The sequence below is a fragment of the Barbatula barbatula genome, assembly GCF_947034865.1.
Source record: "Barbatula barbatula genome assembly, chromosome: 13".
In the NCBI taxonomy this organism is placed as follows: Eukaryota; Metazoa; Chordata; class Actinopteri; order Cypriniformes; family Nemacheilidae; genus Barbatula; species Barbatula barbatula.
Genome location: NC_136776.1, coordinates 7,551,133 through 7,575,625, shown reverse-complemented (window position 1 = coordinate 7,575,625; position 24,493 = coordinate 7,551,133). Strand labels below are relative to the sequence as shown.

General features: G+C 38.4%; 1 protein-coding gene across 2 annotated transcripts in view; it reads right to left on the bottom strand.

Annotated features, from left to right (window-relative positions):
- LOC306902383 (polyunsaturated fatty acid 5-lipoxygenase-like) overlaps positions 1–19,183 on the bottom strand; it is a 28,720-nt gene extending 9,537 nt beyond the window's left edge. The window contains exons 1-10 of one of the 2 annotated variants that reach the window (XM_079470901.1): positions 19,087–19,181; positions 13,274–13,405; positions 8,629–8,759; positions 3,445–3,628; positions 3,262–3,340; positions 1,163–1,282; positions 942–1,051; positions 656–828; positions 369–515; positions 48–251 (exon numbers count right to left, since the gene is read on the bottom strand). In XM_079470901.1, the coding sequence (XP_079327027.1) occupies positions 48–251; positions 369–515; positions 656–828; positions 942–1,051; positions 1,163–1,282; positions 3,262–3,340; positions 3,445–3,628; positions 8,629–8,759; positions 13,274–13,405; positions 19,087–19,174 (1,368 nt within the window). In that variant the 5' untranslated portion in view covers positions 19,175–19,181. Of the gene's footprint in view, positions 1–47; positions 252–368; positions 516–655; positions 829–941; positions 1,052–1,162; positions 1,283–3,261; positions 3,341–3,444; positions 3,629–8,628; positions 8,760–13,273; positions 13,406–19,086 lie in introns of both variants that reach the window. The other variant, XM_079470902.1, reaches the window with a different exon arrangement.
- Between the last annotated feature and the right edge of the window lie 5,310 nt (positions 19,184–24,493).

The following is a 24,493-nucleotide window of genomic DNA, read 5'->3' as shown; positions in this document are numbered from 1 at the left end:
ACAATCTTCACCAATATTTACTTGACTGTGTATGGAAAGACTCATACCTTGTATACAGGGTGGACAGTAGACAGCTGTCTGTACATGGCTACTTCAAAAACCTCCGATGTCAAATGTGTCTTGAGAAGGTGTGTGACCAGCTGGTGTACATTAAAGTCTGAAGATTTTACCCACATCTTGGCCAGCATCCAATCGTATTCATTGTCATTTGGGAGAAAGATAGGGCTCCTTTCCCCTGGTTTTTGACTGAGCTGTTAAAGCCAAGCAGACATTTTGGTCAAACAACAGATACTTCGGAGCAAATTCCCTCACTTTAACTTGGGTAATTAATATTTTCAGTTCACACTTATTCTTTATGGGACACATACCTGAATGGCAATTGGCACAATTTGGTTCCGTCTGTTGTTGTACAGTAGGCAGATGGGTGCAGTCAAATAGTACTGGGTGTTTTGATGAGTCTTATTGGCTTCCAATCCATCCAATATTTCATAATCCGCTATGTAGATGTTTCCTGCCTGTAAACACAGAGATATTTTATTAAGCGTACACAATTGTATAGTTGAAACAAAAAGTCTGTAAGCTAAAATCACATCACAACCAGCAAGTCTTGTAAATACACAGAACAGCTGTCAGTTATCAATTCCAAGTTTCTGACCTCTATTTCCTCTTGTAAGGTGAGACCTCTGTTCAGAGAGACCTTCACCATATCATGTGTGACTGGAAATTTCTCTGGAAGATTCACACACTTCTTGATCATGACAGGATTGCAGCCATTCAAAAACTGATAGCCAAACAAGTAATCCGTATTCCAGTCTTTTATCAGGTTCACTGTCCAATTACCAAAAAAGAAATTTCAGTCAACTGTCAAAGGCTTTACACTTATATATGCCCCCAAATTGTTAGTTTCCCATAATCGTTCTAGATAAAGAAACTATTCAAACCTAGAAGAGGAGTCTCATTGATGTCACTAACAAATATATTTTTAAAATCTACTATTTCATCCCAGGACTGAATTATACTTTTAACCGCGTCAATTTTGTCTGCCACCAGCCTGAAATAGAATATATGATTTTAGACATTTATAGACAACTCTGTAAAATTGAGAGAAAACAAACAATATAAAAACGAGTATTGTGGCCATGACACATTTGGTCAAACGTACACTTTAATGTAATTCCACACAAAGTCTGATGATTTTTTTTCATCAAACCGAACATCTAAAGGCAGTTCATCCACTTTGGCATCTAGGTTCTGAGGAAAGCCTTCGCGGCTCAGTCTCCATCTTGAACAAGAAAAATGACATCATTTACTTGTGGTAATTCTTGGTGTAATTGTACAAGGTAAAGCATTATTTATTTATTTGGTTCTTTTTATGTAAAGGCCAGATTAATTTATAAATTAGTAAAATAAGCCGTTTGTTGGTGGCCTTGCCAATTCTCAGATATAAATTCCCCTAAAAAAAGGCATGTACAAGGGAAACTTCCATTTGGCATGAAAGGCTTGTCCAAATTTATACTATGAAAGGGGAAATATTTTAAAGGGAAATGCACGTATTTGCAGTAGTACTTTCTTCCAAACTTGAGAGAAGATCTTTCTTGACATGCATGTTCAGTCATTTCTACAATAGAATACTACTTACGTAGTTCCAGACACCTTCCTTAAGATTTTATCAAATAATTCCACACCATAGACTGAATGTCATGATTTTTAGTTTAGATTGAATATTTAAGTTGTTTACCCATTTTTGGTACGTCTCCATTTAATGAATCTCAACAAAGTGTGATGAAAGCAAACATAAAAATATAAAAAGTGGTATTCAGCACTACGTTGAATGATGACGAAAAATTGGGAAATTGCTCTGCGTGATTACATATAAAGAATGTTACTTCAAATCTAATTGGCGCTAGGCACTCAGTAGTTCTGTCAAATTTTGTCTTATCTGTTCGGCTTAATATTTAAAATTTACATTTCACATTTCATTACAGGTGGGGACAGACAAGTTGTGTGTTTCATGTTTGGGACTGGAGCATGCAAGGGCAGCTAGTGGGAGCTGCTAATGTGCACTGAGAAAAGTTGCCTTTCTGAAGGCATACCTCCTGCCTGGCACTATTTGATAATGAAGGCCTGGCTTGAATTTCTGGACCCGTGTTTGCTGAGGCGGTAAATCGCACTATTCGCGTTTAGTGGGACGCTTGAACGTTTTGAGTTTACTCGCATCATTTGTGTGTGAAATTCGCATCGTGGGAGGGGCTTCTGCCAGGCGGCTCCAGTCTTGTTGCGAAACGGCTGACATGGATTTAGTTGAGAGGGTAGCTGCGCATTATGTCCTACGGAAGGCTGAAGAACTACGTTGATTCGTTCGGTGCCGTGTTTGGGTCCATCAGATCCCTCGGAGACCCAGTCCTTCATTGTTGTTTTAGATTTTGTGTCATAATCACGGCCCTACTAGTGCAAGCTTCTGATTGGTTAGCGCGGTGCAAATTTTCGCCAAAGTTCAGATTTTTTAATCCAATGCTTTCCAATACTTGAACACTCCAGCTTTGAGGATGTTCTAAAACCAAGCTAGAAGAGTGCTTCCTGTCAAAGACAGTATAATCACAATCATGTCAGGGTCTTCCTTTCTTTCCCACTGAGGTGTCTAGTTCATGGGAAAAGATGTTCTCCTCAAGTATCTATGCTTGGCGGTTGAGGTACCCCTTTCAACAGAAGACAAAAATGGACAAGACAGACCTACACTGAAAAATATGACTTTCATACTTAGTATTTTTGTCATGTATCCCTGTACACATCAGGAAAAAGTTTTTTTAGACATGAGAAAATGACCTTAGAAAATAAGCCTTGTTTTTAGACAAAAGATATGAAAATTCTGTGAATTTGTTGCTTAAAACAAGCAAGAAAAATCTGCCAAATCTCTCCCCTCAGAGTTGAGAAATGCAGCCTCTTTTAGTGTTTTTAAGTCTTTACTGAAAACATAGTTTTTGTTCGGGCTAGAATATCAGTTCATTTGTGGTTTTTAAATTGGTTTTGAGAAATGACTGCATTGGCATTGTTGTGCATTTTATTTTTGTGTAAAGCACCTAAGCACTTTAGAATATTTACTTCTATAATAAATTGTATTATTATATAGAATATACACTCCAACGCTACTAATAAAAAACATTATTAATAAAACATTGATAATAAATCTGCATATTAGAATGAACTGTGTCTATAGAGAGAAAAAAAGAAAAGCTACAGTAAACAAATATTGTTTCATCAAACCTGAATATTTTCTTCCTAGATTCAAGTTCTTCTTGCCTTTGCTTTATAAAAATGTCGGTGTCATCCTGAGGCAATCGAGCTAAGTGAACAACAATGAAATACATAAAACAAACACAAAACAACAACAACAATAATAATGCTTTATTAACAACTAGATAATGAACAAAGTGAGTCTGTACATACCACTGCCCTCTCTGATCTTCACTTCCTCTTTGTCTAACCAGGAATAACATGGGAACTCTAAGGACTTTCCAGAGGGAGTTTTCACTTGGATATGACTACAATACCAGGGAGTGTCGTCCTTATCAATGTTCACCTGCACAATGTCTCCAAGGTACTTCTCTACATCGATGTCAATGGGGATATCCTGTGAAAAAAAAAACATAATTTATTAGATATACAGTATCATGTATGGGAAATAAACAAACATCTCTCACACAGGCATTGATAAAGAGGGATTAACTAATGTTACTCAATGTCCACAACGGCATTATTGCGATAGCTGCTGCTGATCTTTCCATTATAATATGGATTATATACTCACACTGTGTGACACTATGCAGCTGGATGAATCAAAAACGTGCAAACCTCTGTCTCTCTCCTATGAAATGTTATTCATTGAGGAAAGGTTAAGAAACCATTTTTTTCAACATTATTAGCTTTTTTTGGCTCCTAGTAGTGAAACAATATTACATTTGTGGATACTACAAATGTCATTACTAAGCTAATGATATTACAATAAAAATGTTGGCTTATATGTCATTTTAATACTTTGGTAAATTAAGGGTATTTTCATGCAGAGCGCTGCTCATTACAAACGAGTGAACTTCTGTCTTGCCTACACTTTTATCTCAATTGATTAAAATATAAAATGAAAACTTTCCTGTATCTCATTGGTAAGAGCATTGCGTTAAGAAACGCAAGGTTTTGGGTTTGATCACAGGGGATTTCACATACCTATGTATAAATGTATAGTATAATGCAATGCAAGTCGCTTTGGATGCAACCCCGCCCCTTGTTACTGGCATCATATATAAATGCGATTTAATTGATCCGTTCAAGAAACTCAACGCTTTTATTCTATCTTCAGGTAAAAATCAATGGCAATCATGTGCCTTACACACTTTGAAGGGCAGATCCTTTGTAGTGCAAGTTCTGGAGGGAGATGAACAGTTGTTTTTAGTAAATATAGCCGTTTAAATCATACATAATGAACAACACAGTTTTTCCCTTATCTGAGACAACCGTTCACGTAGTGTATCCTTGCGACAGTAAATTTCAAGAGCACAAGACATGTTTTGAAACGCAACATACCGAAGTGCAAACCGATTGCGATTTATAACATTGTAAGTAAGATTAAGTTTCCTGGACAGACCAATCAAATGGCTTTATTGGACTTATCTATGTATCATTGTGAGCTGCAGGAATTACTTTTGTATTGAATGTAGCAGTGTTTTGGAGTTTTAAAGATTCTGCGAATCAAGACCTGCATTTCTTAAAGCAAGCCACTGTCGGAGCCTGTGGCTGTGGACAGTGCTCCAGACATATGGCACAACTGTGCCCTGGGATACCAGAGTTTGAGTCCCGGCTTGACATGATTTCCCAATCCTACACCCCTCTCTCCTCTCAAACACCTCCTGTCTCTCTCCATTGTCTTCTAATCAATAATAAGGCAAAAACCCTAAAAATACAACCAAAAAAAGAATAAAAGGCACACCGATAAAGTCTCTTCACTTATGTGAAATGAATGGGAGGTGGGCCAGGTAAAGATGATATGCGGGCTGCCAGTTGACTAGTCCTGCTCTTACTCATCGTGGCCATCTAAGCGCGGGCCTCTAACGTATGGGGCCGGAACTGAGGCTTATGCCGATCAGACGGATGTATTATAAATGCACGTGTAGCAGTATGAGTCTAACTCAGAACTAATTGGCATTCTTTTGGCCAATCGCGTAAATACAGGAAGTTGTCCTTTTGGCTGTCCTCTTGCTCGCTGGTGACGGAGGGTGTCATACTTCCGGGTCACTCGCTCCGTGTTTGGCTGCGGCTCTTCTACAGGTAGGGTAGCGGCTCTGCTGTCTGCGCTCATTTCGCTGTTATCAACTGCCGTTATTTTATGCATTGACCGCTCGTAGATCTCCTGTTGGCATCCAGTCTCGTTCAACGCATTAAAAAGCGGAGGCTACGAAAAGCGTACGGTACGGTTTGTACCTTCCGAGCTGCCTCCTTCTGGGTGATTCAAAACGCTGTCATTGGAATCGGGCTGGTTCAACGGGAGAGTGACATCAGCCGCAGAGTAATTTCTCACTAGCTGCTGTTTTGCCTGGATTGCTGTTTGACTTAACTTGAATTGAAGATTGTATTAGCAACTCCGCTCGATCGTGGCACGTCTGTCGCACAGCTGCGTGTCTACCGCATATTATATTCACAACTCCACTCCTCCACTTTATCGTGGAAACGCCTGTGTTGCACAGCTGCTTGTCTAACGCGGATTGTATTCGCAACTTCACTCCTCCACTTGATCGTGGTAACGCCTGTTTCTTGACGTGCAGGTTTTGAACATTTACTCAAGCGCTACTGTCTGCTGTCCGCCCGTTTTGCCATCACGGCCATTTGGTCGAATGCGAGCTTCAGTTTTTACGATGGCCTATTAACTTTGTGGAATCTCGCTGAAGGGGTTATCTCTTTCTTTATAATTTGGTTAAGTTAGTTCTTTGTTTCTTTATTTTGTTTCCAACTTGGTTAATTTGAATTATGTTTTGTTTGTTTCTTTATTAGTGACTTTAGTTTACTTTTTATTATATATATTTTGTTTGATTCAGTGGTATTTTGTATTTGTTTTTCTTTAGCCAAGGGCTTATTTACCTTAACCCTATTTATTTAGTTTCTTTGTTTTGGAATTCATATATATTATTTTTCTTCGGACTGCCCGCCTTGAAGTATTGTTGGGCTGGCAGTTTGGGTTATGATCAGGATTATTTCAGTTTGTTTATTTAAATATTAGATTTATTTCCTTTTTGAGTGACTCCCTTTTGAAAGTTTGTCTGTTTCAGTTGCTGACAGCCGAAAGTGGTGGTGTTGGAGTCCGGGTGGTGGTGTTCCCTTTCTGTGTGCTGTGCTGTCGATCCCGTTTTCTTGCTGTATTTACAGTGTGTTTTCTAGTGTGTGTTCACGTGGGTGACTCTTCCTGGGACTCCTCCTTGCCTTCGTGACTCCTGTCCCCTCCACTGGAAGGCCTCAGTAGCGAGTGTAATGTCTTTTGGTCCACCCTCCTCAAGTATTAATGTTTTCTAAATTATCTTTTTAAATGATTGGAATAAAGCTTGTTGCTCTTTTTAAACATTGAATTTCGTCTTTGGCTGAATTGTATGCGTACCTGTGTGTCTTTAAGTGAATCCGTATTAGGAAATTAACCAAAATCATTCTCTGGGTGAAACTCCCGGGGTGGCGTAGTCGGTTTCTACACTGCTCATGCCACACACGCAAGGCGAAAGTAGAAGACACGTATCCATGCCACCCTGCACCTAAAGCTAAAATTACGTTATAAATGTGGACGATGATAAAATTATTCAGCAGAATGATACGAAATCTTCAATATCTAGTATTATGCGTGCTTCACTGACCTATGGCTGCAAATCTACTAAAGGTGCATTTCGCGATAATCTGCTTGAATTGTTTCAATACCCTAGCATGCGTAGTAATATTGAAGATCTTGATTTTACCACAAAAATGTTTAACTCCACATTCTCAGATCCCCTGTGGGTTAGAGTGTTGGGCTTGTGATCAGAAGGTTGCCGGTTCTAATCTCAGTGCCAGCAGGTCATGACTGAAGGGCCCTTGTGCAAGACACCTTACCCCTGATTGCTCTGCAGTAATGTGCCACTTCTATCCAAAGCGACTTACAAGTAGTTTTCTACAGAGTCTGCCAAATGAATAAATGTAAATGTAGACTAGATACAGGTTTTTCTGTGTCTTTGGTGTGTTATGAGCTGCCCATGCATACATTAGACACGTAAAATTGCAAACATTTTAAAGATACATTCTATCTAAAAGCGAATGCTCACCCAGACCTGCCTGAAACACCTTGTGTCGTCTTTTCTGAGTTCATATTAATTTTACGAAACTTTTCAGTCGGGTTATAGAAAATTATATTGTACAGAATCTGCGTTTTTGAAACTCACAAATTATATTTTGCTGTCTGCTGATAATGAGAATGTTGCTGCTTTGGTCCTTCTAGATCTCAGCACAGCATTCGATTAGGTTGATCATAACCTTTTAATTTTTCGTTTGGAAAGTTATGTTGGCATTCAGGGTACCGTGTTAACTTGGATTAGGTCCTATTGATCTTATAGTAATTTCTCTGTTTGTTCTTCAGTAGCACACCTGTCTTCTGGTGTTCCACAGGCATCAATTCTAGCTCCCACAATTTTCTCCTTATACAGCACATGCCGCCACTGAGATCTTTGTTTTCCAGACATGGAGTGTCTTTTAATTTATATGTAATTTCCACTTATACGCAAAGATTCGAGTTCTATTGAGGCGTTTTAACATGCTTACAGGATCTGAAATGATGGCTTTCGCAGAATATTATGGCCTTAAATGACAAAAAATTACTGAAGTTGTATCATTTGGACCAATTGTTTTTTTAATGGAAGCATATTGGTAGCTATGACGCTGTATCAGGGAGGGGGCATGGCCAGCTCAAAATGCATTTTCAAGTCCACATTGAATATTTCAACACGCAATTATGTATTTACACATTTCAGTTGGGTTGAATTACCATTTTGGTTAAATAGAAAACTGCTACCAATATGCTTCCATCATTTTTATGATGTGGTGATCTCAGATCATGTTCTCATGTTACTCTGTGTGTGAAAAACTCAGGACTTCAGTAAGATAATCACCCATTGGGCGTCTGCAACATGTTCAATCTCAGCTGCTAGGCTGCTGACCAATAGTAAGAAATGTGATCGCATTACCGGTTACATTTAGAATAGAGTTGAAATCTTATTCTTTGTTTATAAATCTTTACATGGTTTAGCTCCTGGTTACCTTTCTTTCTTGGTACTCCTTCACAACCCTACTTGGTCTCTTAGGTCTGGGATCTTGGGTTACTCTCGGTGTGCAGGACTAAGCTAAAACATAGAGTGTACAGTGCCTTTGCTAGGGTAGGCCCTAAACTACGTGTTTGAGTGACGTGTGGTCCGGAGGAGCGTGTTTAGGGCAGGGTTATAGACATTCAACTGGCCGCTCTATTGAGATGCAGTTCTCTGCTGTCTAACTTACTGTAAACAGTATAGGTGCACAAACAAAACAAGATCAGACAAAACCATATTTATATATTGTATTTAAAAAAAACCTAAGTCTTACCTTTTCAAATCCATGCCAAAAGGTTTTTTTCACACAGGTTCTCTTACTGCGCTGATTGTTGGAGTCCACCAGTGTCAGGCAAAAATCCTTCACATTCTTACCATTAGTAGACACCAACACCTTGTACTGCTCTGAGAAAACGTATACAATACGATATGATGATTATTCTTCTAGCACATTTTAAAAACTACACAAAGTGTATAAACGGACACAATAATAAAGACACGTAACATATCATAATCACAAGCAGGAAAAAAAGGAAAAAATACATTTAACGGCCTTCATGAAGACACACGGTTGAGGATCCAAATGCAATTAGATAGATCTGCTACGCTGCGGCAGAGCAAGTACAGAGACTTGCTACTGCAAATACATCCACAACATGCTGCTGTTGTCAAATGTCAAAACTTTAACTCTGAATGGAACATTTAATTACACCAATTCAATTAGTTAAACCAGTTCGATTTTTGTAGACTAAAAATAATATAGATTCTGTCAACTTAAACTAAAATGAATGTTAAAAATCTTTATTGACTTGCATGTGCAAGTTTCGGAAATTGTAAATTTTTTTAAAAAGAAATGTTCTTTGAATTTCAGCTTAGGGTAAGGGAGCACAGGGAGTAAGTTACCCTAAAGGTGACCGCACACTGTAGGATCTTAGTACTTTTTGTTAGTGCTGGGGTTATTTCAAAAACCTGATGGTGCTCGAGTTTCGATTCGAAGTGTTGGAATGCTAAAATCACCACCAGCCTTTTGAGGTGGTTGATATGTATACGTGACCTGTGGAGCGTCCATGTGCCTGACGCAGGTTCACAGTCGCACAATGCTCCCCATCCCATCTTGGGATCACCACTTTCCTCCTCCATACAGAGCCGAGATCCGTCCATATGAGGAATAGGGGAGGGGATTTCCAGGGCAGCATAGTTCTCGTGCAGTCGTGCTTCACTTTGATTATCAGCCGTTCAGACTTCCATGCATACGCGGGAACTGAATAACTTACGATGCATATGCTAACCAGGGATGTGATCAGCCAAGGACAAAAAATAAGGAAGGCTGCACGCACCCTCGCACCCTCCCCCCAAAATAGGCTTTAATGTTACATGATTAAAAACAGGCAAGTGTTTGCCAAAAATAGATATGATTCACTTATTATACACATTTACAAACTTTTATAATCATCTAATTCTGACTAGCAATTTTGGACATATCAGTCCACTCAACAACAGTCACCTAAACAAAATGTAATAAAAAAGGGTTATGCTTTTATGCTAATGTTAAATAAGATGGCATTTACAAATGGCACCCCTTGAGGAGTTTATATTATGCCTCCTTTTTATCAGCAATAATTCATTAACAATAATTAAACACAAGTAAACAATATCGTGGCCTGAAGAGACTTCTACACTCAGCCACTGGATGGCGATCTACATCATTCATACAGTGTTTGTCTGCATTAATCCGCATGTAATAAAGGTTTTGCAAACGCTGCATGTTGCGGTTTTAGTTGATTTAAATGTATGCATTCAGTAGAGAATTCAATGAGTTTATGACAGTGACTAGATCGGCCATTTGCATAATTTCAAGCCATTAAATAGTTTTTTTAGTCTTTGTATATGAATAATGTTTTAATGTTAAAGCATATTGATATCTCAACTTCCAGACCCGCAATTTTTCGTATACGTTACAAAACGCTGTTCAGTTCCTCATTTAATTAAAATTCACACCACACGCTTTTTTGAGTTTGGGAGTCTCTGGATAGCCTATACAAAAAGATACCTTGCCTTCATGTAGCTCAGTGGTAAGCGTTAACAACACAAGGTTGTGGGTTGGATCCCAAGGGATTGCAGATACCTATGTATAAATGTATAGTATAATGCTATGTAAGTCGCTTTGGATAAAATGTAAAATCTTGTTCTGAATGAAGCTGCTCTGCATGTATAACAAGCATGCCGTAGAGAGCATGAAAAGGATCCTGTTGACCGGCTGGATGATGTCACTAATCCCATCACAAATTAAAATAAATCGAATTCATGCCATTTACGTGGGTGGTCCCAGCGAGCTAAAAAGATCCGGAAGTCTATATTTATAAATCACATCCCTGAAAATGGTGTCCTTTGCAGCATCTTTATATCTTAAATACCATAAAATCTGGCGTTTCCAGTGTGAGGACCTCAAGTCTGTCCCAACATGCACTCCCATGTACCCTTGTGGACCTGGGCCTACTGCCCTATAGGCAGGGGCATAATTACTACTGGACATGTCCCTCACTTTTCAAAATCCTGAGTCCCCCTCACTTTCAGATTACTTTGTAATGAATTTTCAATCACACGCCGTGATCCACGCCGTCCACACTCTAAAAATAGATCTCAGAAAGATTTGATTTTAATAGAAATTAGTAGGTTATGTTAAGCTGTTTCATATAATGGACTTCTATGGGGAAGAAACGAGTAACGCCTGATTTATAACTTTTTTTTGTTTAGTTAGTACTCGCTCTTTTAACAGCAGTTAGTGTCTATGACAAGGCTAGAGAGAGACGTGGGCTTCCCTGGTCGTTGTTAAGGTATGTTAAATCAATGGTGTAGTTTAGGTGATACGGTGTATACCCAATAAAAAAGATCAAGGACTTGCGTATACCCACATAAATAAGGGCGATGAGCTTAGTAACACAGTCCAAATCAAATTATTGGCGAGGCAAAAACTCTTACACTGTTTATCAAAGATTAACTGATAATTTACACGTTTCCAGTGGTTTTGTTGTTTGCAAAAATAACAATCATCGGCTTGAGGTCGCATTAACGGACCATTTTGCTGTCTCATTTAAAAACCGAGAATTGTATATTACACATTGTAAGTTGTAAAATAAACTAAGATGGCAACGTAATAGTACCGGAAAGGGTGGAATTGTAATGATTCTGCCTTCTCTTGTCTTGAATTTCTGGTCTAGGGGCAGAATCATGACAGACCAACGTGTGGACCCACGTGTGGTCCCACGTGGAGAGAAACATATTATTGTCAATCAGGACATAATATGCGTTCTCTCCAGTCTTGTCGTTTGGCCCCGCCCCTCTCGTTCGTAGTATAGCTTTCCTCCTGTGTCTCATGACCCACACCTGCCCATTGTTATCTCCTTTGTTAGTCTCCCTATATAATGCCCTCTTGTCTATTGGCTTGTGCTTGTTTGTTTTGCATTCATGTGTCTGTATCTCGTGCCTGTGCTCTCATCATATCTTTGAGGCATTCCAAGAGTTTGAGTCGACGTGAGTTTTAGTTATTGGTTAGTCTGTTTTTATTGTTTAGTGTTGTTTAAATCCTTTTTAGTTTAGTTAAGTCCTCCTTCAGTTCTTGTATGTTCTTTTACCCCATTGAGGGCTTTTGTTTTGTTCCTGTTTTGTGCATTAAATCCCTTGTTCATCCCTGTGTCTGCCTGCATTTGGGTTCTCCCCGAGATCCTGACAGGAATCTGCTCTGACCCAGATTGTATGTTTGCTGGTAACCGAGGTCTCAAAATACAATAGTGTGTATATCGTCAGTAGGTGAGGTCACATACCAAAACCAAAACAGAAATTCCAGGACGGAACGCACATTTCAGCGTGGAATAACTGGCTATAGCATTGTGTTTTGGCCAACATTTGAACTTAGCTGGTTTTGTAAGTGTCTACGAACACATTGAGGTTATGATTTAATACAGTAAAATTACTACTTAACGCTCCTTTAATTGTGCGAAAGGAGGCACACACGACCCCATCCACATTAATGGGATGGCTGTTGAACGTGTTTCCAGTTTTAAGTTCCTGGGGACTCATATTTCGGAGGACCTGTCCTGGACCACCAACACCTCATGCCTGGTCAAGAAGGGTCACCAGCGTCTCTTCTTTCTGAGGACACTGAAGAAGAACCAACTGTCTTCAACTATCCTGGTGAACTTCTATCGCTGCACGATAGAGAGCATCCTGACCAACTGTGTCACAGTCTGGTACGGGATCTGTTCTGTTGCTGACCGCAAGGCACTGCAGCGGGTGGTGAAAACAGCCCAGCGCATCACAGGGACTACACTTTCTGCCATTGAGGACATCCAGAAGAAACGCTGTCTGCGACGAGCTCGCAGCATTTTCAAGGACTCCTCTCACCCCGCTCATAGACTGAATACTCTCCTGCCTTCCGGTAGGCGCTTTTTTTCCCAGAGCTGTTTCATTATTGAACTCTGCCCCCACTTATTCCACTACCTCTCTTACCCTTATAACACACACACATCTGGGAGACGTCTATTTGATGTCTGCATTTACATCTGCAAGACGTTTTTTTTTATTATTTGCTTATCTGCAATTCGTCTCTGAGACCTCTGCTGTCATATGCGATATAGACATCTATAAGAATGGGTGTAAAACTGCTATTGTTTTATAGATCTCCATGTCTTTAGCAGACATCTTACAGACGTACCTGTGTTATCTGGGTTGGGAACCCCTGAAATAACCTACGAACATTAGATAAAAAAAATCTATAATGAAAACTGGATTAAAAATGCTAATTTATTGTAATAAGTAGGCTTTTATATTTTTTTGTTTAGTTTTCTACTGAGACTGCGCCAAATATAACTGCTATTCAATGGTGCACTTTTATTCTTCAGATTTAGCAATACTGTACATACCTCTTTTGGGGCTGAAAAAAGACATTGCCGTTACACATTCACTTTGTACCACCATGGGTTCAGGATCAGCACACATGTTATCTTCCTCTGGTTGTTCTTCATAGGATTCAGCTTGCTTTGCAGTCGGTTGACCTTTTAAAAACAACAAATATCCATATATTACAAGCTCTTTATCATAGGCTGCAGTTCGTTCAACTTGCTATGAAATGCCTCAATGCAGATTCATCACATGAAAACGTCACAAGGACTCAAAATCATGGGAGTGGTTAGTACAGCTCGAACCAGCTCCGACACAACTCATTTGATGTTTCTATTAATCCTGAAAACCTTGATTATCTGGGCCAGTCTCGGAAATGCTCTTAAGAGTAGTCTTGGAGCAGTGGCGGCCAGTCAAAAGAATAGAATAGAAATTTGCTAAGTATAAAGAATTCAAGGGGGATGGTGCAGTAAACTTGTTTTGGTTTTGGGGGAGTGTATATCCCATAGCTAACCTTAAGCAACAATTACAAATTATGTTTATAAATATTTAGAATGAATGAGTCTAAGATTTATCCAACTAAATTTTTTAGTTATCCAAATGTAATAGATAATCTTTTGGAGTAGTCTAAGGTAAAAATAGAAATACTGCAAAATATTATTATAAATGAAAAGAACTGTATTCTATTTAAATAGATGCCAGTCCCTTGATGACTTTCAGCATCATTCCTCCACAATATGCCGTGTCACATACACAAGGTTTTTGACCAGTAAATGTGGGAAATTTATGTTTTGTCCGTCCTTACAACAATCACATCTGAGTCAGTAAATGCCTCAAATCATTATAAAACACAGTATGTTCTGACAACATCGCCAGTTTGTCTTCATCTGGTTACCCTGACACTATTTTGTAACCAAGTTCTGCGGATGTCTTGGCAATGTTCCATTTCTTTGTATTTTTGCGTTCTTTGTACAGTTTTGAAAAGTTCTAACCACTTCCTCAAATAACGTAGTGAATTAATCCCATGGAGAATTTTCTAGTGATGTGATGTACTGGGGTCTCATTTATAAAGGTTGTGTACGAACAAAACGGGTATGGAAATGAGCGTACACCACTTTCCACGCAAAACAAACTTTATGAGAGAATGTGCGGCCCCTGTAAGCAAACTCTGACCCATGCGAACGCACATTCTGGAGACAATGGGCGACACAAATGATGAGTTAGTGAACCCAAGTTAGATTGCAGAAAGTAAGCATTCTATTCAAAGCATTGATGCCTCACATGCATTTATTTGACCTCATATCCGGCCTCAATATCGTGAAGATCAAATCTGCATAGTTATTTGTGCTTGTATTGAGTGATAATTGTTTCGTGCACCTTGTAAAATCCAACTCACTTCAATAAAAATTGAATCTAAATACTAAATCACTGAATCTTACCATCACACTATGAGCGCGAGAGGAGGAGATGATGCATGGAATACAATATCAATATGAACATCCAATACGATAACTACAGAACACAGTGTAAAATATATTTTCCTTAAACAGTGAGCATAATCATTAAAGGTCAAAGTCTTGTAATACAGCCCGTAAGCTCTCACACGATCACTTCTCTTTATATTCTGGTGAAGGACACGAGTAATGAATGATGTGATTTTGATCAGTTTAAATGCTGTAAACATATACGCAGCATAGACCTTCTAGACACAACCAATACAACCAGACACAGTGGTTAACCATCTCTGCCTGCTCATTTCGGGGAAACTGCTATCTCTCTCCCAGCCACCCCGGTGCTCCCTGACGGACCACGGCTATGGAAGAACTTTTTCGCTGCCTCACGGACATCTCGGCAAAGCAGCAGCAGTTCACAGAACAGCTCACTCGCCGGCAGGAGAGGTTAGAACATTCTTTTGAGACGATACAAGCTGACCTCGCATTGCACCCAGTACCTGGAATTTAATAAAATCACCCTCCGGGGTCTATTTTTGTGCATTACTGTGTCTGTATTGCTTTCTGCCCGCCACAGTGAGTGGTAAAGTATGGGATTCTGGGTTTTCGGCAGTTTTACATAATTTTTTGTTGCGTTTGATATAAAGGCTTATTAATATGTGAATCCGCATTCATGAAATGCTTTGCATTGATTATTTATGGGTAAAAATGTGCGTGTACAGGGCGGGATACGAGGCTGATTCACATAGGCACACTTACAGGTCATCTGTTAATTATAAAGCGAATATTGACACAGTTATATAAATGAGAATGCCAGTGTGAAGTTAAGGGAACCGTGCAGAATGAGCTGTTGGACTGTATGTTGCACATAATACCAGATGCACAGAGCAGTGATTTTTCTATCAATCCAGGCCGATGAGACCACCAATATAGTGCCAACTTGTGCCTGTGTTGCACTACATTGATGCCAAAGGCAACGAAGAGGACAGTTTTCTTTTGGGTTTATTCCCCTTCGTTCAACTACAGCTGACAGTACTAAAAGAGCATCTTTGCTATCATCCTTCCAGTTCATGTGATTGATGTTTGCTTTGGTGTACACTGATGGTAAAAATGGGTGTTTGTTGCATTATTATAAATGTATCTTATTTTATTAAATCCTGAAGACCAAGAATTATACGGCAAATTTTCTATTTTGATTTATTTTTCAAAATTAACATCTAGATTTGTGTATGAAAGTGAATGGCAACAATAAACATTGATTTTTTTATATACGAGAATTTGATGAATCATCTGCTGACATTGGCACTGTTAACAAGGAATTGAGATTTAAATTTATTTGTGTCCTGATTCTGGGTTTGATGTGCACAAGACACTAAGACATACATGCATTTAATCCACATTGATGCAAGTTTAGTGTAGTCTACTGAAAAGACTTAACCTCTGATGTTTTGTATGTTTGTAAACTTTCCAAATGTTGTTTTATGTGTGCATGTCTAGTACAAATGTGACATTGTATGTTTAAAACATTATTTCATTTTATCTCTACAAAGTATTTTTAAATAAAGGAAAAGTTAGTCTCATGTTGCTTCACAGCAGCCAACGGGGACCAAAGTCAATGTGTTCAATGACGTCACTATTTAGTGTTATTTCTTCACAATTAAACTAAATTTCTCATAAGAAATAAAGAGGTTTGCAGAAAAAGACACGAACATGTTAAGAGTTGATAGTTAACATCATTTATCTGAATCTGCTGAAAATCTTCTTTGTAACATAATAAAAAATACAGCTAACTGACACAATAAAATAACATAATTTTAAATAGTTTTTTACATTTTTTTTTTATCGAGTTCTCATTTTGGAACCAAATTCTTCATAACTGAAATAAAGTCTTTCAGTCTACAAAATTTTACAGAATCAACTGAAAATCTTCAATGAATAAAATCAACATTAAATTTTGTGTTTAGACCTCTCAAATGTTTATGAATTTTAAAGTCTTGTCACTTCACAGCAGAAACGGGCCCAAAGTCAATATGTTCCATGAAGGAGACTTCAAACCTCTAACAAGAGGTTATTTTGATGGCAAGAGCTGATGTTTTATGAACATTTTCATTACATTATATGATACGGAGTGTGAAATTTAGTTATTAAATGTGAAATCTTTACATCATGTCACTCAGAGGACACGTGTCACTTTGTAGACTGAAATAACATGAACTCTATAGCATTGTGGTTTCAGCCCTGCCAGTATTCACGTAAAGCTCAGGTGCTGTTGTCTCTACTTAATATCTGTGGTGTAGATGTGTTTGTGTGCTCTTGTAATTTAATGCATCCTTCATCTGGAAAACATAGTGTCCTTTTTAACAATGCACATGTTAATGATATTTATTGGCATGACCGTATATATTAGTTTGACACTGAACTTGTGTGCAAATAGCGTGAAATAGTGAGTTTGTTGAACAAATTGACTTTGTTCCCCTGTTAGATGGTGATGTACGATCTGTTTGACAGCGTTGTCATTTCTTACCTTCACTTAAGATTTTAGAGTTTTAAACTATAACTTAATGGCCCGGTTTCACAGACAAGGCTTTGCTTAAGCAAGGACTATGCCTTGATAGTCTAGATATCCAATTCGCTTTTATAAAAATGCATTAGAAAATAATTAGGTTAAAATTAGGTTTAATTCACTAAATATATTCATTCAATGTAATTATATTATTTACATTGAACGGCTTTATAACATTGCTATTTCAATACATCTAACCAGTAGTGGGTTTAGGCACGGGCGAACCAGGCAGTCGCTCGGGGCGGCAATTTTTCCATATCACATGGGGGGGCGGCACCGGCACGAGCAGTGAAAAAATAAAACTGGGCCGCCGCGAAGCAGTTTTCTATTATCTATCATTCATTCATCATGTGGTGAATTGGCAAATTGGCGCCCCTGCATGCTGAAAAGATAAAGGTATGCAACTATAATGTTCTCTCTGTGGTATGATTACTGTATCCATCTGAAGGGCTAATGTTAATTGTAGGTTTAATAACTCTTACGTATGCTCAAAGGTGTTCTCGCCCGGGTTGCAATTCAATGTAGAACCGCCACTGCACCTAACTCAACATTTTAGTGCAACAATTAGAAATATGTAATGTAGGGCGATGTAACAATATTTAATGCTTGGTCAGTTTGAAAAATGAACCTTAAGCTTCTCTGGGACAAGCCATTCAAACAATCGAGAAGTGTGAACGGCGTGTGTTAATCTGCTATTACAGTACCTGCTCCAGCCTACAGGGGCGCTGCTGAGAATGACCTTAAACACACACAAACACCTAAAAGGCCCCACGTGGCTTAAATTAAAAATATTCAGCAGCCTGTTTTCACTTGATTTTTGCATGATTTAAAGCATGACCGGTCATTTATTTAGCATAGGCCTATTTGCATTCATAAAAAGCACTTTGAATTACCAGTGTGTATGAAATACGCGGTCCGGTCAACCACATCTCTCACAACCTTCAAAAAATTACTTAAAACCCATCTCTTCTGTGAATACTTGACGTACACTAACCCACTCTCTTCTCTCAACAGGTGGTGGTCTAGCTTTTGATGAAACTAGTAACTTTGTATTAGCACCTATTGTACTATTGCTCTTTTATAACATATCGCTTATTGCTCCCCGAACTCTTTGTAAGTCGCTAGAACACTTCAGGGCAGATGTGCTGGAGCTGAACAGAAATGCCCATCTCTGCTCTGTACTGCCATCTCCAACTAGGTTACGATATCCCCCCAGCACAAATTCAGGAGCTGAGAACTAGTCTTAACACTTTCAAATCTTTATGAATCACACTAATTCTTACGTCTAGGAACAAGAATACAATTCTGTGAGTCTTACAATTTCAACACACTTAAGACTAGATGAGTTTAAGCCTAGTCTTAAAACCAAAATGAATGTAGAAACTGTCTTTACTGAAGTCTGCTTGCACTGATATAACTTCAAATATAGCAGCGCCCATTGTTTAATCTTAGGATGCACATCAGTACTGTTTGACTTAATATTGACTAAACTAAATATGCTAATTTAACTAATCTAATCCCTTTCTGGAAAAACCGCCCCTACATTTTTACTCTAAACATATTAGCAGACATACCGGTGCTATCTGGGTTTGTATGTTAAACTTCCTTACATTCTTTATATAGGCTAAAAGTTTGTTTAAAAATTGCTAACATCTGTACACACAAAACACATTTACTGTAGTATTCAGTTTCTAATGCAGAGTATCATTGTAATCTGGCATTTAAATGCACTTTTGAAATGAACCAGTAAATAATGATCTCAAAAGATCTCAAAATGTCATTTTAAGGCAAAATAGATGATGATGATGATGAACTTGCATACCTGCATCATAAGCTCCATCTTCTGTGCGTGTCAGTTTAGCTGTTTGCTTATCAGCCCCTGAAGGATTTGCCCGTTTTGACACCATCATGTAGGTTTGCTGTACAAGTGAGTGAGTGAGCGACACCTCTTTTATAGTCAGTGGACAAAGAGCTCAGTCTTCTCCTCCCTTCATTGATTGGTTAAACTAGTGTATAGAATAGTTACAGTTATGGATGCCCCGCCTCAAAGCCTGAGCACTGCAAAAAATGACATTCTTGCTAAGTGTTTATGTCTTGTTTTGTAGAACAAATATCTAAACATTCTAAAATCAAAAAACAATTACTTGACAAGAAAAGTGACCTTACATTTTGGTCTTGAATTATTTTTTCATAAAACAAGAATTAAGTTTATGGTTAAACAAGCTAAAAAGTATTTTCCACGTGGGGAGAAAAATAAACTAGAAGGTTATTTTCTCACCCCATGGACAGATTCTTTTGCTTGTTTTTACCATAAACTTTACTTAATTCTTAAGGTCACTTTCCTATATTGATTTAATATTTTTGATATTTTCACTAAAAACAAGACAAAAATGCTTTTACAGTGAGGCTCAAGGCTATTGTATACTCTGCCTTTAGGTGGCGCCGGCACCAAACACAAATAAAGAGAATCCCACCTAATCTTCCTCTCTCCGAGCACATACTCTCAGTGGTGTAGTCCTAGGAATGAATCATATATTTGATTGTATTTCTGCTGAAATTCTCATTAAAGCAACGCGTCCTGATTTGTCTTAGTGCACTATTTGTTGTTATTTAAATAAGAGTCAAATTAAAATATTCTGAAACACAAAACAAAAATGGTATGTTTTACTAGACGGTCACAAATGACTAAAACATTATTGACAAGTATTCATGAATTAAACATTTGAAGAATTAGTGAAAAACACACACACACGCATGTTTGATTTAGTTTGAAGAAATATCTACTGGGATAATACGTGACTTTATATGTCTCTAAGTTTATTTTAATAGGGTCAATACAATAGACATGATTCCAGTCAAAGACACAAAAAATGCATTGACATAGAGATTATAGCAGGTGCTAATTTTTACATCTTCAGTTCCTAGAAAGGCTTTTATACATTCTTATTTTGAAGCTAACATAACAAAATAATCCAATACATGCATATACAAAGCAAACGCAAGCCGCATTTCTAGGAATACTTCCAATCCTGGTGACATAAATGACTGATAAAAGACCAACATTTCAATATGCGTACAGGTCTGGTTTATCGTGAACTTGATATGCAGGATAGAATCATTCAATGCATGAAAAGATGAGGCACCTCTGCTGTAATGAAATGTCTAATAAGTTTAAACAATTGAATTACATTTAAATTATTTTTGGAAGCCTTATTAAATCTTTTTTCTTGACCTTTAATGTAAAACGGTTATCCTGGAGCCATACAGGTATCCTTTTCATTTGTTCATTTAAATGTGCAATAACCTCGGCAGAGGTGTATATTACTTTTTCATCTGCTTAGTGTCACACTTCAGGATTGGAAGAGACATCATAACACAGTTTGAAAGGGTTTAATGGGGAAGACGGGGAAAATCCACAAACGGAGGACATCTACGGGTTGCCGTGTAGCATGCACGGATTAAATAAGAACCACAATCATAGACCATGTGATAATCCAGCCTCTTTCATGGTGAAAGAGTCCAGCCTAATCTCAGAAGGTCAACCGGTGCTTCCATTATCCTGATTTTTCAACAAACCAACAGGTCTTGCATTTCATGAGGGCTTTCAGTACAGTTGCTATTTACTGTATTACTGTACTGTATTACAGTAACTTCTGGCCACCAGCAAATATGTTGTATTTTTGTTACTCTAAAGGAAACAACGACTTTCGAAAAAGAAAGCTTCTCTGTGAAGACCAAGAACATACCGTTGTAGGATGGGTCATTGCTGACAATGCAATAAAACAGAGAAATTCAGACCAGAATTGTAGAGGACAACCTGGTATTCCAAAACGTGGACAGCATCAGCCTGGCTACCATTGCTCGGAGTCTGACCAAACACAGAATTCGAATGAAACAGTTGTACACAGTTCCCTTTGAGAGAAACAGTGATCGGGGGTCCAGGTATGGTGTCTATACACCATGTCTGATCCTACTGTGACCATTCCACACCTCTTTTTTCACTATTCTCTATAGCTACTCTAAAGCATTTATGTAAAAATTGTGTTTGATTTCTTTCAGAGAATTATGGAGACACTGCACAAATTCATTTATATAGACGAGGCAATGTTTAACCTGGCAAAAACTGTAGAAGAAATGTAATTGGGAAAAGGGCCACCGTTGATGTGCCAGGTCAGAGAGGAGCAAATATCACAATGTGTGCTGCAATCTCAAAGTGCTGGTTTGGTCCTGCAGAAAAGCCAGATTGGACCATGCAACACAGAACGCCTTTTGTTTTCAGATGTCCTCCACCAACAACTGGTGCCAGAAGCAGAACAGGTGGGAGGAAACATGAGGACATTTGTGACAAAATGCTTGGATATATGCCTGTTCTTTGAATTTTGTCTGTGGATGGCCCCTTTAATAAACTGCAATTTGGATCTTCATCCGTGTGTCTTGGTCATGACAACATCTTTTAAAAATAGTTCATAACATGAGAGTTTTAAAGTTATCACTTTCAAGTTTGAGATACGTGCTGAGACTTAAACCATGCCTATAGCCGCACAGAGTTTCTAGATTCGTAAGGTTTCTTTCAGAGATGCGGCACAACTGGTTTTTATCTCCCACTTCATACCCCTGTGAATAAGGGTGCGGAGAGATGGACTTGAACCGTTGAAGCGCGTCCTGAGTAAGCACTTGAGACCATGTGAAATTTTTGAGTGCTTCCCAACCAGCACCAGCGTAATTTTGAAAAAACATCTTAAAAACATATTTTTTAGGTTAAATCCAGATGGCACATCCTGGCCTTCTTTTAGCCCAAAAATATAAATTTTTAACTTTATTAGGTCCGTCAAAATGTATCGCTAGATCAGATGTATATTGTCCTAATATTGACATGAAATATCACATTGCAGTTACTTCTTGGTGAAAACGTGTTGCAACTATTCTATAACATATTATTACTAGACTTCAACAATATAGACCTAAGGCATACAAATATTTATACAATGAGCCAATGTTTTTAATGGATATATGTTTTCCCCGCTACTTCATGAGCCAAATGCTTTTCAGATGTTTCTAAAGGTAGGTCAATTTGTTGTTAATAGTTGCTAACAATTTTCCTACAAATAATTAATGTTGTTTTTACACAAAACTCGGTCGATTAACACGTTCTAAAACAACACAAGTTTACACTATAGTAAAAATGTGGATATTCTTTTTTACAAATGCCTAAATACAGCATGACAAAAATGAACATGATCATCCAAATGCTGAAGATCATATACCGTAGATTAGAACTCTCTTTTTTTCTGTGCATTCTTTTGTAAAATGTTTGCTATCTTTGAACCAAAGGGCATGTATTTTTATTACTGACGTCAATGACATACAGGTCCTTCTAAAAAAAATAGCATATTGTGATAAAGTTCATTATTTTCCATAATGTATTGATAAAAATTAAACTTTCATATATTTTAGATTCATTGCACACCAACTGTAATATTTCAGGTCATTTATTATCTAAAAAAATTAGCATATCCTCTAAAAGAGCTATTAACCTAATCATCTGAATCAACTAATTAACTCTAAACACCTGCAAAAGATTCCTGAGGCTTTTAAAAACTCCCAGCCTGGTTCATTACTCAAAACCGCAATCATGGGTAAGACTGCCGACCTGACTGCTGTCCAGAAGGCCATCATTGACACCCTCAAACAAGAGGGTAGACACAGAAAGAAATTTCTGAACGAATAGGCTGTTCCCAGAGTGCTGTATCAAGGCACCTCAGTGGGAAGTCTGTGGGAAGGAAAAAGTGTGGCAAAAAACGCTGCACAACGAGAAGAGGTGACCGGACCCTGAGGAAGATTGTGGAGATGGACCGATTCCAGACCTTGGGGGACCTGCGGAAGCAGTGGACTGAGTCTGGAGTAGAAACATCCAGAGCCACCGTGCACAGGCGTGTGCAGGAAATGGGCTACAGGTGCCGCATTCCCCAGTTCAAGCCACTTTTGAACCAGAAACAGCGGCAGAAGCGCCTGACCTGGGCTAAAGAGAAGCAGCACTGGACTGTTGCTCAGTGGTCCAAAGTAATTTTTTCGGATGAAAGCAAATTTTGCATGTCATTCGGAAATCAAGGTGCCAGAGTCTGGAGGAAGACTGGGGAGAAGGAAATGCCAAAATGCCAGTCCAGTGTCAAGTACCCACAGTCAGTGATGGTCTGGGGTGCCATGTCAGCTGCTGGTGTTGGTCCACTGTGTTTTATCAAGGGCAGGGTCAATGCAGCTAGCTATCAGGAGATTTGAGCACTTCATGCTTCCATCTGCTGAAAAGCTTTATGGAGATGAAGATTTCATTTTTCAGCACGACCTGGCACCTGTTCACAGTGCCCAAACCACTGGTAAATGGTTTACTGACCATGGTATTACTGTGCTCAATTGGCCTGCCAACTCTCCTGACCTGAACCTGATAGAGAATCTGTGGGATATTGTGAAGAGAAAGTTGAGAGACGCAAGACCCAACACTCTGGATGAGCTTAAGGCCGCTATCGAAGCATCCTGGGCCTCCATAACACCTCAGCAGTGCCACAGGCTGATTGCCTCCATGCCACGCCGCATTGAAGCAGTCATTTCTGCAAAAGGATTCCCGACCAAGTATAGACTGCATAACTGAACATAATTATTTGAAGGTTGACTTTTTTGTATTAAAAACAGTTTTCTTTTATTGGTCGGATGAAATATGCTAATTTTTCATGAGGTTTTCATGAACTGGATGCCAAAATCATCAGTATTAAAACAATAAAAGACCTGAAATATTTCAGTTGGTGTGCAATGAATCTAAAATATATGAAAGTTTAATTTTATCATTACATTATGGAAAATAATGAACTTTATCACAATATGCTAATGTTTTGAAAAGGACCTGTATATTGCTAATAAAGCCTTGACAGCAGCAGTCACTTTCTTTTTTGTACATTCTACTGATGATTTCTTCATTATGTTGTCTTCTGTGAGCTTTTTTAAATAATATGTTTTTTTCCCGATCTCTCAGTAACCGTGTTAGTCACCAAATCATCTTAAACATAGCACTGTATTGAAACTGAAATGTCTATGTCAACCGAGAGTAATTGACAATTATGATGTTATATATATTTCTAAATTGGGCATCACTTTCTCATATACCTATCCATTTTGATCTATAATAGAAGGATGGAAAGATGAGGGGATAGATGTGTGGATATTTATCTAATATAGACTAA